At 44.4% G+C, this 17,744-nt stretch overlaps 1 protein-coding gene across 1 annotated transcript in view; it reads right to left on the bottom strand.

The window, feature by feature from the left end:
• ANTXR1 (ANTXR cell adhesion molecule 1) overlaps positions 1–17,744 on the bottom strand; it is a 197,599-nt gene that overhangs the window by 60,336 nt on the left and 119,519 nt on the right. Inside the window, exons 13-14 of the mRNA XM_081157157.1 lie at positions 15,688–15,783; positions 5,723–5,764 (exon numbers count right to left, since the gene is read on the bottom strand). Coding sequence (XP_081013283.1) covers positions 5,723–5,764; positions 15,688–15,783 — 138 coding nt within the window. The remainder of the gene's footprint in view (positions 1–5,722; positions 5,765–15,687; positions 15,784–17,744) is intronic.

The following is a 17,744-nucleotide window of genomic DNA, read 5'->3' as shown; positions in this document are numbered from 1 at the left end:
CTGGAGGCGGATGTGTGTGTCTGTGTGTCATCTATGGAATATGGCTTCAAAAAGCCTGGGCACCCTGGCCTAGTGCCATTTTCTAAAGGAGGAAACTAAAACTATATCACCCAAAGATGAACATAGCAGCACCAAGGATGTAAGAGATTCCAAGAATAAAGCTGCTTTACTCAATAGGGGACTGAAATGGTTTGATGAGTCTCCTAATTTTTTAAATGACAAACATGAGAGCCCATCTAGTTGAGTCTTTCCATCGCCCAGAACTGGACAGTCAGATTCAGAGCAATGAAGAGACCAGTGGAGGTGAAGTTCTGGTTTCCACTTGCACACCCAGCTGCCCTTCCTCTCATCCCTTCCCTTGCCCAGGACTTGCTGCTGCCCCCGTTTCTGGGCTGAGCCTGAGTAAGGAGCCGGGGCCGGCCTCCTGCGCATGTGCAGGGCCCCTCTTCCCACAACAGGAAATGCCAGCACTTAAATCAGCTCCACGTGCTCCTGATCCATCAAGCCTGCCGTTTAATCCCCTGACCCAAGCTTGCCTGCCAAACTCAAACAACAGCAAAAGACAACACGGAGGCCCAGGGTTTGACCAACGAGAGAGTCAGAATTTCCCTGCAGTTACCATGGCTCTGTTTACATATTCTAGCGACGGGAGGGTTTTGCAATCTTCGGATGAGAAGGGAATCTTTGATGTGTCTTTGGCCAAAAATTGATGGAGTAAATTCACAGTCTCCAGCAATTCCACTAGGAAAATCGGCAGCACCCGAGGTGACCTTCTACATCTAATGAAGTACAAGCGCTCTTGGCAAGTTGCCCTCGCTGCCCTTCAAGGATGTAGCAGGGAGAGGAAAACTGCAATATAGAAATTCTCTATGATTATTGGAGAACAGATGGATAAGCTGAATTGCTTTGTGTGAGCAAAGCCACAGGAATCAGGGGTTGGTGGGCAGTTGACAGAAGATGGGCAGAAAATAGTGGAACTGGGTTACCACTAAAATGCTAGGGCCCACCTTGAGGAGATGGCCGCGAGACCCTCCCAACAGTGGAAACGACAGTGATGCTAAAGAAGAGGCTGTTTAACATTCTGCCAGAAGTTATTCATTGTAAGCACATCTTTTAAACCTTCAGCAAAAGTCCCTATGCAGATGGCCTTGTGCCAGCGGTGCCTTCGGGGGAGTGCAGGAATCGGGCTTTTTAGATGGTGTCTGGCAAAAGAAGAAGAGGAGATATCACAGGAGAAGCAAGAAGTAGGAGTTAGTGGTGCCTGGAGAAACCGCAGAGGTTGGGGAGGGTGCTGGTTTCCCATCAGGGGAAGTTATGTTTAATTCTTAAAAGGATGTGGTAGCCCCAGACATCCAGTTGACCGATGTTTGGGTCACACAAGCGGCAGCACATTTCTCAGATGGTAGAGGCCCATCTGACCTGCTTGTCCTCAGGCAGACCTGGGCATGTCCTCGGTCACAGTCCTGCGCTAGAAAGAAATAGCTGTAGACTCTGAAGTCGGATGCACACACTGGGTTCGCCCCCAAATGGGTTAGTCCTGTGCTGCCCTCAGACACTGAACTTTTCCGTCTTTCCAGTCATGCCAGGCTTTTGTACTGTGCTCCATGCTTCAACATTTACAGCTCCTTGTGCTTGTAACATCCCTGCCTACTTCTTCTACACATCTTTTAAGATATGGCTCAAATGTAACATGTTCTGTGAAGATCTCCCGGAGTCCCCAGAAAATTTAATGCTCCCTTCTTTTGTCCCCCACAGCTCCTTGTAGTGACCTCCCCTCACTCAACAAATGTTTAACTATTTGTTATTAAGCAAATCAGTGAGTAGAAGGGTGAGATCTCTGATCCCAGGGCTGCCTCACTCCTCTATATAGACTGTGCTCTGGACAATACCACAGACTTGATGTGGACAGTGCCCCCTGGCGTTGTGCATATGGTGCCCCACTTAGACTTAATCTACAAGTTCTTAATATTCCTGCTTCTATGATATCCAGATGGCCAGCTTGACCCAAATAGGCTTTCAAACCCCAGTTCACTGCAGGTACCAGAGAGAACTTAGGAGCATGTAACAGAAACAGAATCAAGCCCAAGGAAATAGTTTTAAATGAGCCTTTGAATTCATTTAACATTTCATTGAACTGTAACACATCTTAAATCCTTATAATAAGCCCTGATAGCCCCAAATGAAGTCATTCCTACCTTCTCTCACTCAAGCCACTGTAGCTGAGCCCCTCTAAGCTAGCACAGTGTTATATTTTGAGAAAAATAAAGAGAATGTAGCTGTCAATGAGATCATTTACATTTATAGAGGAGTAAGTTTTGTAAAGGTGATGACATGAAGTAAGTAAAGGACAAAGGCCACAGAAACTCCCAGACCCAAGAGGCTCTGAGGGGCTGAACCTAAAGTAGAACCGGCTGTCTGCGTCACCTGAAGTCTGTGGGGATAATCCATAGAGGTCACCCTGTCAGTCTTGGAGATTAATTCCTAGGAGTGATCCGAAAAATCCAGCAACACCTCTGTTTGTAAATACAAAAATTCCAAATGACCTAAGATTTCCCTGTTCTGAGCTGCAAAACATGTCGTGGCACCAACATACCTGTTCACATATCCACAGTGACTGAGGATGTCGCAACACCTATCCTGCATTCTTCAATAAAGAATAGTGTGTTTATTATTTTTTAGAAGCAATGTTCCTTTTTAAACTATTGAAATATTGAATACTGAATTCTGGGCCTGTTCTAGGACTTCTTTTTGATGTGTGTGCATGTGAGTGTGTATCAGTGTGCAGTTGATGCCCACTGGCTGTAGCGTGGCCCTTCACCCCTCCAGAGTGGGAGGTCACTCCTGCTGTCTGCGTAGACGTAGCCGTGAGGGGCACCAAGACTGTTGCTTGGTCCTAGACAATTTGTATACTTTTTTCATCACTCAGTTATTTTCATCTAAAAAATTCTTGTCTCAGAGAAATTGTGAGGGTCAGTGAGCATGATAATAAACCTAGAAATAAGTTCATCATTCAAAGGCAGGTGCTTATTGTTAATTGGATGGCCATCCAGTGTGAATGCCTTCAATATACATCTCTCTCCCTCTCAGAGTCAGAAAATCCATGGAAAGCGACTCTACTTAGAACTATGCCATCAGCTGAAGTACCCCATTATTGGATTCTCCCATAAACTGCCATCTATTTGGAATAACTAGAGACTTAGTGAGGAATCCTTATCCTGCTGCCAATTAGAGAAGAACTGCCCCTCTGAGTTGTTAAATTTAAGCTTCCTTGCTTTTGTTGAGATCTCGAAATTTCAAGTATTTTTTCTTTGTCTCTCTTTATACAGAAGTATCACTGTTGGTTGCATGGAATCTCAAAAAGTCATGACTTTTTATATTGTGCATATTGATAATCCCTATTAAAGAGGATCACTGTGAACACATTATAAAGTTGTGTTCATTCTTGAAGTTTAGTTATTTAAATAGTAGATATTCTTCCCTTGGGATATGATGCTAAAAGAGCTGATGGAAGTTGGGATAACTGATACTTAACTTGTTCATATATATGGATGGCAGAGAGTGTTTGACTTCATATAGGTAATAATTGAGTATTAGACAACGTGTTAAGCTCTTTGGGGATAAATAAAAGATGAATTACATATAGGACTTGATCTTTAAGTAGCTAATAGTCTTAAGCTTTAACGCAGAAGGAAGAGTCAACGAAACACCTTGGGAATGCAGAGAAGGGAGAAATAAGAGATTAGTTCCGATGACAGGAATTACAGTGTGGTTTGTAGAAATAGCAGCACATGAGCTGTGCTTGAAGGACTGATAGGATTTGAACACAGGGAGCTGGGGTGGAGAAGGCTGTCTAGATTCAGACTATGATTTTCAGGGCATTGTGTAAAATACTCTGTGTGGGCTAAGTTATATTATCTGTTTCTGTAAGATTTCTTTATTTTTTTCCTGCCAAAACACATTAGGTGGGAGATTAGGGCTTCTAAACTCCCAGGGCCAAGGGCCTCTCAGGGCCAAGGCACATGCTAAGGTAATCAGCGCCGCCTGCAGCCCGCCTGGCCAGCGCAAAGGCTTGTTTAGGTCTAACACACCCCTTGAAACCTCAAGTATCCCGAGGTTGTCATTCTGTTTCAGAAACCAGGTCTGTCTTTCTCAGGTGAAATTTCTCTAAGAATATTAGATGCAACTGGAAAAACTCAACTATTTCTTTTGCTTTCAGCTATTTCCTGGTATTTTTCTGGTTGGAGCTTTTACCCTCCACCAAAATTATGTTGTTGAGTATAAGAGCTCATTCTACACATACCCATAGAGCTGTCTGCGTGTGCCGTCCTATGCTAGATGCTGGGGTCTGGGGTAAGCCCCGCCCCACAGTCTTGTACCTAAGTCCCCCTGCATATTTTGGCCACAGTAGCTGCCACATCACCTTCCAAAGACTAATGCAGAGCCAGCACCAGAAGAAAGGGCAATGGCTCCTCTAACTGCACATAATGAGGGGAGGGAACCCTCCCCTTGAGGCAAACAGACCAACCTCATCAAGAGTTTCGTGACCTAGTTTTCTTTTGGAAGTATAAGAGACAGCTGCATAGAACAGAAGCACAGCCAAGCTGGAACCTGCTGAGCTAACCGCGGTGCTTTCTCCTGAAGGATTAGGAAAAGGCTTTCATGGATGTAAAGAGGGCTCCCCGCCCCCCCTTCTTTGCACAGCAATGTAATTTCCTCCCCTGATTTCTGGGCAGGAAGTTAGCATTCCAACAAGATGTGCTTTAATTGATGGCAGCTAGTAAATCCCTTGGCTTCCATGCATATGGTTCAGGATATAAGAGCCACATGGAATTTTAAATTTAATCATTCTTTCTGTATGTAGGAAACTTGACAAAGGCATTGGGAAGAGGAATGGTGACGGGGTGGCGCTTGGTTTGCACACAACAAACTGTAAGGATTGAGGACAATGAACTAGAAATCTCATCATTAGAGCCGTTGGTCCCACTGGGTTTTCAGACCTGGACCCTGGTTTCTAAATTGGTGAGTGTTGCTTCCCGGGAGGCCAGGTCTCCTGGGAGTGATCGGAGGACCAGGAGGGCCACTGGCCAGGCTCTCCTGCCCCCAGATGCTCCTTCTCCTCATCAGCCTTCAATGCCTCTGCTCTACTCTACCCCAAGCAAACTGCTCACTGGCCAATTTATGGTGGAGTCTAAGGTATTTTTCTTCCTTCAAATGATGAGAATTTGAGAGCAAAGCCAGGATATTAACGTATCCCCTTCCAATGTATTTTCATTGCTTCCTGGCAAATCTTTAGGTAACATTGTTTTAAATTAAAGAACAGGCTATTCCTAGAATCACTGATTTCCCCTGATTTACACACATAAAGCATAAGTCTCTGCAGGGAGAAAAGAACCCTAAAGTGTCTCTTTTAGAGGAAAAATCGGTACCCTGGAGCTCTGAATAATTGTATTGATAAAAATATCTATGTTTGCATCTCAAATTCTATCTTTGCAAGGAGAAAACCTTCCAAAACTATCTGTGACTGCCAGTTTAGTTCAGTTCTTATTCATCTTTGGTTAAGAAAGAGCCAAAGACCTCCCTCCCTGCAGCTTCATATGCACTGGGGGCCTGGGCTGGCTTAGCTCTGCTTTGCAAGGGGCCTGAGTCTCAGGCCAGCCCACCCAGCTCTCCGCCCCACTGCACCACCCTGTCCACTTGGTTACACCCTGCTCTGGTCACTCACCTCACTTTCCTCAGCAGGGGGTGGCGGCATCTCCTTGATAATCTGAAAGAAAAAAAAAAGAACAAGTCAGTGGAAATCTCCAGCCATCTGCTTTCCAAGAGGCCTGCTCTCAAGAGGTGCCTTTGTAGTGTGGCCATAATTACCATCATAAGAGGTCCAAGCAAGGCAGGCTTAATCAATGCCATGATGTCTCTTTCTGGACAGAATAGCTCAGTTAGTTAAAGCACGGTCCAGGCTGAGGGTTCCATTCTCAGTTGAGTCTGTTGTGGTTTTGTATAAAGAAAAAATGTTTCATAGGTAACAGTTTCATCTCTTACCCCAGGTAGCTATCTTGCAAATTTATTCACTCATTCATTCAGTCATTCAGGCCTGGAATCATTCACCCATCCATCCAAGCAGCTATGTATTTAACAAAGAATTATACACAACAGAGGTTAAGATGGTGCTGCATAGATAAGTCAGGAATGGACCACACTCAAACTGTCGGTAGCCCTGTTAACTGTCACTGGTCTCAAGTGGTACCCACCAAAGAAAGGTACAGGGTGTGACAGTCAGGCAGACCGATTCCCAGCAGTGGGCAGCAAAGAAGGGGTAGCCAGGATATTTTTTCTGGGCTCTGAACTTAAAGGGGTAGAAAGATTTACATAGCAACATTATAAGACTGTATTCTGCAATTGCCCTGTCATCGAGGCTGAAGAGACACATTTGGACACTCTGGGCAGGCAGCAATTGGGAGCCCTTTCCAATCAATGAGAGGATGAATGACACATGGCAGAAGGACCGGGAAGGAGGACAGCTGGATGGCAGTAAGCAACCTCTTCTTACTCTTGTGTTCAACTTGCACACCTCATTTATAAAAGGAGAGCCCCTGCAATTAATTGGAGTCTTTTGCAAGGCAGTTTAGCCCTGATCTACTGTGACTCTAGCATGTCCTTTGGTGGCTCCCTCCTCTCATCTCAAGCTTATTATTGGAATTTTGGGTCACCAACATACAGTCCTTTTCCTTGGGAATTCTGGTAAATACAAGCTCATTATGTATCTTTTGATGTCTTAGGGTCAGGGCTGTTGTGGACCGCTTGTGGATGGATGCTTGGGCACTGCCCACAGGACCAGTTCCTTAATCTTCTAGTTGGAGAGCTCTCCTGGCTGCAGGGCAGACCGCATACTAGGCACCAAGCTCTTCCCTACTAAGCTCATATCTCCTCTGACTTAATGATTATTCTGGGATCTCATTTGGGCTCTGATTTCCACTGTTATCATCCATGCTACCATTATCTGTAATGCCATCTCTGTATGTTGAGACAGGCTACTGCCTTGAGGCTCTATTAACAGCAGCCAGGGGACTGGGAGTCCAATCATCTAAAAGGACAGTATTCAATTAATTAAGAGGCAGAGGCTGAGGCCTCCAGGGGCTTCGAACTCTCATTTCATCTGCCTCCACTTCCTGGCCATTGTGGGAAGCCCGCTGAAGGTCTCCGGAAAGCACGAAGCCATGATTTTGCTCACCCACTCAACGCTGGCTCTGAATTCCTTCAGGAGATCTCTGGGGAGGGCCCTTACTGCCCAGTGCTGAGTTCTCATCATCCCAGGAGCCCTGATGACTTAAAAACAGGAAATGCCTGGGAACGGGAGGGAGAGGTGGGGGCTGGGGACAGCAATCTAGAATGTGCCTCCTCTCTTTGGACAGGGTTAGGGAGTGAGGTGGGATGGAGCAGAAAATTTGGGAAGACAGACAAATGATGACAAGGGCGCTGTGGGCATTACACAGGAAGGACCCTGGGATGTGGACGTTCGGTGCAAAGCAGCTAAGCTTTTGTCTTCACTGGGCTACCAGCTGCCTCCCTCACTGCCCGCAGCACAGGGGAGTTGTCAAAGCAACCCCAGACCTGCCTTTTCTTACAAGCACAACATGGTAGAACTAAATGGCAGTGCTGGGGGTGGATCTGGGGACACTTTTCGTATTTCTCCTCTCAAGGCCAGCCCCACTCCTCCACTTCCTGCCATCTTTAGGCTGGGTATTTGGATGGGGAGAGGTGACCATTTGCCTCCTTGGTATAGCTGCTCTGGAGTCTTTTGGGGATTAATGGGTGGACTGGTGAAGTAAAAGAGGGTAAGAAAAATGAGGTGGAATAAGGGACTTCTGAATTCTCTTAGTGTTTCTTTGCTACCCAAAAATTTCTTGAAACTGTCTCTGCTGTGCATTGGGAGATATGCCTCCTCTCCCCACTTAACAGTAATTTTAGCTCCGATTTTATCCATCTTTGTTAAGGTAGACATGAGATGGGGCCAGATTTGACAAAGAGTGTTGTAAGGGTAAAGGAAAGAAAGCCAGAAAAGATCAGGTAGGATATTATTCAACTGAAATCTTACTGGCAACAGTAAGTCAAAACAAAATCAAGTTTTTATGTGCACCTCTTAGTGTGGCTGATGGAAATGGTCACGAAGGAAGGTGCGGAAATACAGTTAGCATGGCATGAATACCATGGAAAGATCATACATGCCCAGGTCCCGTGTGACACCTGGGAACTTTGGTTTTAAGAGTCAGTTCAACTGTTTAGGTCTCCATAAAGCTGTTTCTTAAAATTTATTTTATAAAATGTTAAGGTGAAATAAAACACCTGGTGAGTTTATTTTGTTTGTTTCTATTTCTCCAGAAGTATTCAAGTTCAGCTCCTAGTTTGTATGTTTTGATACAAAAAGAACTGGTTTGTTCTTTTTTTTAAAATCCTCACCTGAGGCTATTTTTTCCATAGCTTTTCAGAGAGAGTGGAAGAGAGACAGAGAGAGAGAGATGTGAGAGAGACACATCAATTGGTTGCCTCCCATCCACGTGTACCCCAACTGTGGGTGGGAATTGAGCCTGCAACCGAGGTATGTGCCCATGACTGGAATCGAACCCAAGACCCTTTAGTCCATGGGCCGAAGCAGCTCTAAGCGCTGAGCCAAACCGGCTCGGGCATTGCTTCGTTCTTGCTAACCCAGCTGCGACGGGCCTTGCATGGAGTGCAGAAGGCGGCCTACCCGGTTTTAACGGGGCCTCTTCCTGGCCCAGGTGACAGCCACGCTGGCTGTCTAGACGCTGCCCCTGAGGTCGTGAGCGAGGGCAACCCGCTGCATCGGAGGCAGGCACCGGGGCTCAAGGAGAAGGCTCTGATGCTGACAACAGCAGAACAGCACTTTCGTGGCATTCGGTCTTATTTGGAACCACACGAATAGCTTTTTTTGTTATGAAAAGAGAAACTTGGCAAAACAACAAAAGCTGGATTTCTATTTTAAGCCGGTGCAGGGGAATAACAAGACGATGAGTCACAGCCATCCACCTCTGTTGTCGTGACACTTGGACCTAAGAATGTCCTTCCTTCCGTCCCGTCTCCGTAACTCAGAGCCACAGCGCTACACTGTATTCATGTCCACCAGGAAAATTCATGTGTTTATTTTTTTTAAATCAAGCAAAAGCGCTATATTTATTGTAGCATTACTTTAATTAAAAATTTAAGATGCTTTAAATGGTGGCGTTTTTGAGTTTAATTTTTAAAAGTGTATTGTTTTATAAGATTGCAGTTTTGAATGTTCTGCTCTGAACCTCTTCCCCCATTAGTCCGGTTATTTTCATGGGGCTGAAATTCCATATGCAGGGGTATTTTTAGGAACAGCCTTCATGTTATAGGAGAAGTGATGGTATTTAGAGAGTGTTCGGTGTGCTTGCTACTTTGGTGTATGGTTAACTTTGGAGACAGAGAAGGAGAGACCGTTGGCCCGGTCTGACTTCCTCATCTGATTTATGGTCTTTTGTGCTTTCCATGTATAGTAAAACCCCACGGGACCTGAGTAATCATAGCCCTTGGGGTTTTGGTAATTTTGGATTATGAGCTCATGTGTAGTTTGCATTTGCCTATGGGAATTCTATGAGGACTGGTTTGAGGGACCAACCTGCCAGAGAGGATTCACGTTTCCTTCTGCAGATTCCTAAACACTTCTAAACTGTGATGTTCTCAGCTTGTAACTAACAAAACCCCAAGTAGTATATATCTGAACTTTAAAAAAGAGAGGTTATGATTCTGAATTTTTAGGTACATGCGCACACACACACACACACACCCCAAACTCATAGCCCATTCTTTCACTCAAGGTCCCAGTTTTAGGCAGAAGACCCAGTTCCAACTCCCAAACTTTTGTGGGCCTATGTAAAGCTATTTAGACCAAATGCCTAGGTTATTTAGATCAGAAAATCCCTCCTAGGACCACCATTGCTTTGAGGTCAGCTAACCATAAGAGTTCCAGATCCATCTTTATTTTGGCCTTAGAAATGTCCCCTATTTTCTTGTGAGCCTGGCTATACATTTAAAACAACTTTTATTATATTTTTTCCAGGAGTTTTTACTGTTTGTCTTGATTTTGTTAAGCAGTCCACTGTATTACCAGTTAAGAGTACTTGATTTTCACAAATGGTTACCTCTTGCATGCTTAGAGGGGTTAGCTCAAATAAATGTATTTAGATGGCTAAAGATATTTTGAGCCTTTGATTTAAAACACTGCATATCCTGGACTTTTAGGCTGATCTCTTAACACCAACTCCTCTGCCACCTCCCTGGCCTCATGGGTTCTGTGGGAGGAGGAGCTACCAGGACAGAACTGTGTACAGAAGAAAGAAAGGCCAATTGAGATCTTAAAGGCCTTCTAAGGAGAGCTTTAATGTCTCAGATAGAAGGGGATGCTTGCTCTCACACTTTTACATTCTAGACTTCCATTCTGATTCCTAGTCTTTATAATAAATATACTTCTAGTTAAGATAAAGAAACTAAGGGAAAATAAGCAACTGGGTGTGGAAAATGCCTATGAAGTAGGAGATGCTAGCTGATGGCAGATAAATGAATCTTACTACTATACAAACAGTATAAATACAATAGAAACCTCATAGCTGATTAGAGTGGGTTAATGCTGGCCAAGTACTGCCTGAATCCAGTGATTGTACACTGCAAACGTTTATCAAAGGCTAATGCCAAGGGTGTTGATCTAGAATGTAGTACAATAAATTTTCAAAGAAATGAGCTTACGTTTTTTTGGCATTTGGAACTCAAACTTTAAATAATTTTTGGCCCCTCATCTCATCTTCCTTAAGACTGAGACTATTTAAAAGGCCAAATTCACCAACAACTAGAGTGAGCGTAATGGCAGGAATTTTCACATTAGTTGATAGTGCCTAAATGCTTCACACAGTAATTTAAAAGACTAGCTATGCATATTTCGTCAGAGTCACTGCAAAACAATGAGTGAGCCCAGTGAAACAAATCCATGAATTTAGATTCCCTGAGGCTTGGAGGAGCCTCTGGACTGCCTGGGTTATAGGCAAGGTGATGCCAGCCACTGGCAGTGCTTGTGGGATTCCAGCAGGGCACACAGGGAACAGGATGTGTTGGTACTGTTCACAGTATGTTCAAGCTTGTTGGCAATGACACAGCCTTCAATGAAAGCAGGAAAAAGGTCGCATTTCAGAACTCAGGAATCAACTACTTCAACATTCTCTAGGGTTATGTTTTCTACACAGTTTTTGGCAGAACAATAGTGCCCTTTTAGATGTCAGTATGTCAATGGGTAGGGGTAGGGATAGGCCAAGGAAGGGTTCCAGGGTCAAAATAAGTTTAGATATTCACAATGCAAATTATCTCACTAAAGGCTCTGAGAAGTCTTGCAGTGAAGACTGAGTTTAATGGTGTCTTTCAAACTTATTGTCCAAATACCCCTTGTTTGGAAGTGTACCTATTCACATTGTAGCTACTACTGTTCTGTGGACAGAGTTTGTCAGTGCTGCCCTTGATTACTTGTATCATATAATCCTTCGCTGGATTTGATGTGTAACTAGGTTTGAGAACCACAGGCCGGGAATCTTGAAGGGGAAGCGTAGATTCATTTACAGAAGGTACAAAAATAAGGGAGCAATCTTACAGACAATATGATCCCAATTTTCTAATTTTTCATGTGAAGAAATTAAGGTTCAAAGGATTTACCTTTAACTGATAGAGGAAGACCTCTATGGGAACCTGTTTGTCTTTAATGATAGCTCACCCCTTCCCAGTTCACCCAACAGGCTTGAGGATGTGGTGGGTGGGTTATAAAGCACCCACCACATCCAGCTGGGCAGGAATGAGGGAAGCCATGAGGCAAGGTAAAAGTGAGCACAGACTGTGTGTGTGGGGCGTGTGCTGCAGAACTCCAGGGTGAGGGCAGGCCATGGCCGAGCTCTGTGTGTTAGTGAGAAATAATCTTGTCCGCTGCAGGGTGAGGAGTGTCCATATGGGAATGGGTGGAGTCTGGAAAGAGAGCATGACAGGTCTAAGCTAGGGAGCTGCTTGTACTAGTCAGGTTTCTATTAAACAAACTGTCAGTAAATCCCTTTGGGGATGTTAGGCTTGGTTGTCAGCCCTGCAAATTAGATATTATGCTTAAAGGTGTGGAGAGCACTATCAAAGACTTTATTTTTATTCAATTTAAGGCATATTAACTTCTTGATCAATTTTTGTCCTTTGCAATTTGTCATTGGAGAGGTCTAAAGGCCTTATTTGTTGAACTATCCTTAAAATTCAATAGTGAGTTAAACATGATCTTCTACATAAATTCTTTAAAAACCACTGTTCATTAGAGATCAACAAGACCATTACAAACAAAACAAAGGAGAACAGACCTCTGTTTACGTGGGGAGAAGTGAGTGCACCCACATTACCCCATTCCAACAAAATAAATAAAAATATTTGCCACTATTTGAACAGAAATAAGTGTGCAGTTGCCCCATCAGCATGCTTGGGCAGTTCTCTTCTGAAGTGATCAGTATCTTGGCAGCAGGAAAGGAGACTACATACAATTGCTGGATCTAGGTGTAGGAGTGGGCAGGGCAAGTGAGGTGGGAATTAGGGAAGTGAAGATGTTCATAAGAGGATTCAGTAGATTAAGAGACCATGCAGGCATTTATTCTATCCCCCAGATCTTTGATTTGGAGGAGTCAGTCCCCATTGCCAGTCAGAATCTATCAGTGTCTTGCTATCTGCTGAAATTTACGCCGATGTGATGTGGCGGCCTTTGTTGTGCACATAAAAGCTGCCAGCCTCCCTGGGCTGCAGGCTCACATCGGGGCACCGGCTCTAACATCTCTCCTGCATATCCCTCTAGAAAACACATGACCGTGTCCTGCCCCCTTCAGAGAGTCATTACTCATGAAGGAAATGAGTGATAAATTTGGTTTGGGGGACACCAAGAATCAAAAATCTGGCCAACTTTCACAAAGAAGGGTGAAGACAGTTTTTTGTAGACATCATAAACAGGAAAATTAATCTCCAGAGTCTTTCTTTGTAAAGAAATTCTTCAGGACTTACAAAATCAGATCACATTAAGGCATTCTGGCTGCCTTCCAAAGCAACATGGACTTAATCAGATAAATTCATTGAAAAATAATTTGAATATTGCAAAATAATATGGCCTTGGGTGACACTGCTTCCAGTAATGAAAGACATTAATTAAGAGATGTTTCCCTGCAAATAAAAACCACAGTGAGATATCACCTCACTGCAAAGACCAGAGATAACAAATGCTGGCGAGGATGTGGAGGAAAGGGAACCCTTGTGCACTGTTGGTGGGAATGTAAATTGGCGCAGCCACTATGGATAACGGTATGGAGGTTCCTCATAAAATTAAAAATAGAACTACCATATGACCCAGCAATTCCACTTCTGGGTATTTATCCAAAGGAGAGCAAATCACTCTCCTAAAGAGATATCTGTATCCCCATGTTTACTGCAGCATTAGCCAAGACATGAAAACAACCTAAGTGTTGGACAGATGAATGGATAAAGGAAATGTGGTTTATATATAATATTATATATAAACAATGTGATACTACTTAGCCATAAAAACAAAAGAAATCCTGCCATTTCTGACAGCATGGATAGATCCTGAGGGCACTGTGTTAAGTGAAATAAGCTGGACAGAGGAAGACAAATACAAATACTATATGATCTCACTTATATGTGGAATCTAAACAAAAAATTAAGTAAAAGAAACAGAGATCAGATCAGTGGTTGTCAGAGGCAGAGGGGTGGAAGGTGGGGGAACTGGGTGAAGGTGATCAAAAGATATAAACTTCTAGTTATAAATAAGTTCTGGGGATGTAATGTGCAACATGATGACTTTAGTTAATATACTGTATTGTTTATTTGACAGTTGCTGAGAGTATATCTTAAAAGTTTTTATCACAAGGAAAAAAATTTGTAACTGTGAGGTGATGGGTGTTAACTAAACTGACTGTGGTGATCATTTTGCAATATATACATATATCATTACGTTATGTTGTACAACTTATACAATGTTGTATGTCAATTATATCTCAATAAAACTGGAAAAAAAATTTCCATCAATATAAATTGAATGACACACAATACAGTAATATATTCTTATTAGAGTAAATACTTTTAAATATTAATAATGATAATACACAGCACTTACTATGTGCGAGGTGCTGTTTTTAAGTAGTGTATATATCTGTAAACCCTTTGCCGTATACCTATGAGGTTGGTGCTCTTGTTGCCTTTACTATATGAATGAGGAAACTGGGGCACAGAGAGATTAAGTAACTTGCCCAAGAACACACAGCTAGTTAAGTAGTGAAGCCCTGCTTGGCTGTTTAATGTTTCTAGTTGCCCTTGCCCAGAGGTAACTGTTTTTAATAATCAAAGGGACAAGGTGAACACAAGTGACGCTTACTACAACAGTGCTTGCTACCAGCCTCACCAACCCTGGCCACTCACTTCTTTAAGAGCCCATTGCAAGGCCCCCTGCCCCCCTAAATTCCAGACTTGAAAATGTGCCTCTTTAGTTCTTTTTAAAAAATCACTGTAGAAAGCACTCTGGCTGACTCATGTTTTTTGTTGTTGTTTGTTTTTGTTTTGTTTTCCCACTCAAACTAAATAGCTGTGCAGCCTCAAGTATTTAAAACAACATCTAACTCTTGGGGCTGCTGTGGCAGGAGTCAGTTTGACATCTTGGTGAGATCAGCCAGTCTGGACTACACTAATTGACCCAAGACTTGCACCTCCCTGATCCCTCCCTGCACACACGCATTCTTGTCTGCTCTAAGTCATCTCTTTCCCTCAACACCCGGAGGCTTCTGCTGATGCAAGAGTCTCTCTCTTTCCAGAAGTTCTGCCACATGGATGCACCTTCTGGCTGAGTTTCTCATCTCCTTCATTTACCGCCTCTTTAAATGGTCACTTGAAGCCCCTTCCCTCCACTTGCCCATCCAGCACTCTTGAGTTCATGGTCTTGGCTCACTCAGTTCTACATACAGATGTGAGTCCCCCTGCACTGCGTGCTGAGTGGTGGAGTTTCAGAGAGAACATGTGACAGGCTCTTGGCTGGAGATCCCCCTGCCGTAGGACCCTCCCTGGGAGCACTAAGACACAGGAAACAGGAGATGCCATGGCAGCAGGGCAGCGCTCGCTTCCAGCTCCCCTGGGCTTACTGCGTTCTTTCAGGTGGGCTGACTAGTTGCTAAGACCAGGTGACCTTGGGAGAGTATCAGCTAGGGCAACTCAGTAAGTGTATGTGTGAGTGTGTGTGTGCACCATGCATACACATGTATATATACTTATTACATGTCAAGTAATACTTGTCATTTACAATCTTGTGTGGCTCCTTCCTAAGTACCAGAACTACAGCAGCCACCTCAACTGCCCCACCTAAAGGATGTGTCCACTGGCAATCCCACTTCCCTAACCCATATTGATTCCTCATGACTCTTGCCTGGTTCCATCAAGCAATGTTAGTTTACTCCAATTTGTATAAATGGTATAATTATTTGTCCTCGAATTTTGCACAGTTTTTTGTCACTCTATTCTACTCATGGTCCTGTTAACTTTGCATCACCCTTTGCTTTGAGTGGCCCGAGGCCTGAGGAAGGATGAGGAGCTTCGGGCACTTACCACGGTGCAGCAGAGGGGCCAGAACCACCAGAGGAGAGCCAGGGCCAGGAGCAGGAACAGGATCAGCAGGGCGATCGCCAGGATGGAGCCATCGGACTGCGGGGCCAAGAGAAAGGGTGGTAAGCCATGGGCAGGCCAAGTGTGCAACAAACCTGAGAGCTCAGAGTGAGGCAGGGCAATACCTGTGCTCTCCCTCTCCCATCACCAATATGCAGATTTAAGGCCCAGAGAAGAGCACAATTTGTCAAGCAAATTATTGAAACTGCCCATCATTCTGGGCAACCACTCCATGTAGCCAGTTCTCATGAGAATTAGATTTGTTTATTCAGTGAGGCCCTGCTCTTCTCTTTGAGCAACACTCTAAAGGACCAACTCTGAAAGAGCAAGCAGGTGGCTGCCTACACACCCGGGCATTGAGGTGGCCTACCACTGTCCATCTGCCTTTGGACCATCACCCTCTGCCCAGTGGCACCTCCCACATCCTGGATCTGCCACCACCTGGCTTGGACCCAGGGCACCTCTACTCAGGACTCAGCCTGTTCCCCAGAACCCGTTCACATAGGTGCATGCAACCAATTCCTGAGGCTGTGAATAGAAAGTTTAGATCTGCTGATAAGAAGCAATAAAGGGGAGAGGGATTGTAGGGAGTGAGGGTGGAGAAGCTGCTGCTGAACCTGGGAGGGGAAGGTGTGGTGGCTGAGTCAATGCTGTCAGGGTTATAGGAGGGCCCGGGAATGAGGCAGGGACCAAAGGCAAATTCCACCCACTTCAAAACATGCCTAGGCCAGCCCTGAAAATAGACATGATTGCTGTGGCCTGAGATAGTTGTTAACTTTTAGTAAACAGAGATCCTACTCAGTGTTGGTATTCTGGGGTTGCTGGTTCAAGCAGCAGGTGTAAGTCTCCTCCACCCCGCCTCCCTGGCTACTGGGAGTGGAGAAATGGGTACAAACTTATGGGAGAGGAGGTGGCAAGGGGCTTATTGTCGTAGGTATTAATTGTTATAGGTACTCCTAAGTAAAGCTGGCAATTCCACTTTTAGCCCAAGAAAATAGTCAGATAATAATAATAAAGGGGAAACCTAAATGTTTAACAATTAAGAATGGCTTAATAATACATTCTAGAACTACCATGCAATTACTATGCGGACACTGTTTTCAAATAACATTTAAATGACATGGGATAACATTCCTGATATAATCAGTGGAAAATGAGAGAGAAAGACTGAGGGATATTTACTAAAATATTAATGGTGGTTTTGCTGGTAGTATGTTTATTGTATTTTTCTTTTTTTAAAATTCATATTTTCTTTTAAACACATCATGAGGGAAAAAACTATTTATGTTGTACTTTAAGAGCCCGCATTTGGGTCTCCTCCTTTTGGTGTCAGGGCTCACCTGGCCCAGGGGTTCTTACCCAGAGCCAGTGGACCAATGTGGTACCCAAAAGAGCTCCAATGGATGGAAGGTTGTGACCCTCCTGAAATGACACCCACAATTTTTGGTACCTGTGTCTTCTGGGGAGACCACTCACAGTGCAATCAGATTCTCAAAGCTGCCCTTCTGGCTCTATTTATAGGGGAGGGAGGTGGGTGGCCTGTGCAGGGTAACAGTAGGTTAATGGCAGAGGCGGGACATGACTCACTCCCACTGAGTGCTCAGGGGGGGAGCAACTGGAAGCTGTTTAAAGGCAGCTCTTACTCCCTGGAATGTCTTTGACCAAGAGGCCAGGGAACTAAATACCCTAGCCCCCAGCAAGCCAAGGCTCGGGAATGCCAGATTGCCCCTGAGGGAACTGCAACCTCACAAGTGCAAGTGCAGGGCTGGGCAGTGGGTGGGGAGAGAGCACAGGGGCCTGCTATGGCCATGGTCATGGCCATGGCCAAGAGGATGCCTCTGGACCTACAACTTTTATGCATGAGCAACGGCAGAAGGCGATGCTCTCAGTGATGACAGAGACCATGTGTGTTTTCCAAACTTATTGTTAGTTAAGCACAACCCTCCTGATCTCTCAGTCTCTATATTCCACGCCCATACAATGGAAATGCAAAACCTCAC

The sequence above is a fragment of the Miniopterus schreibersii genome (genome assembly GCF_964146895.1).
Source record: "Miniopterus schreibersii genome assembly, chromosome: 13".
Lineage (NCBI taxonomy): Eukaryota > Metazoa > Chordata > Mammalia > Chiroptera > Miniopteridae > Miniopterus > Miniopterus schreibersii.
The sequence above is the reverse complement of the archived record's forward strand: the minus strand, read 5'-3'. Positions and strand labels throughout refer to the sequence as shown.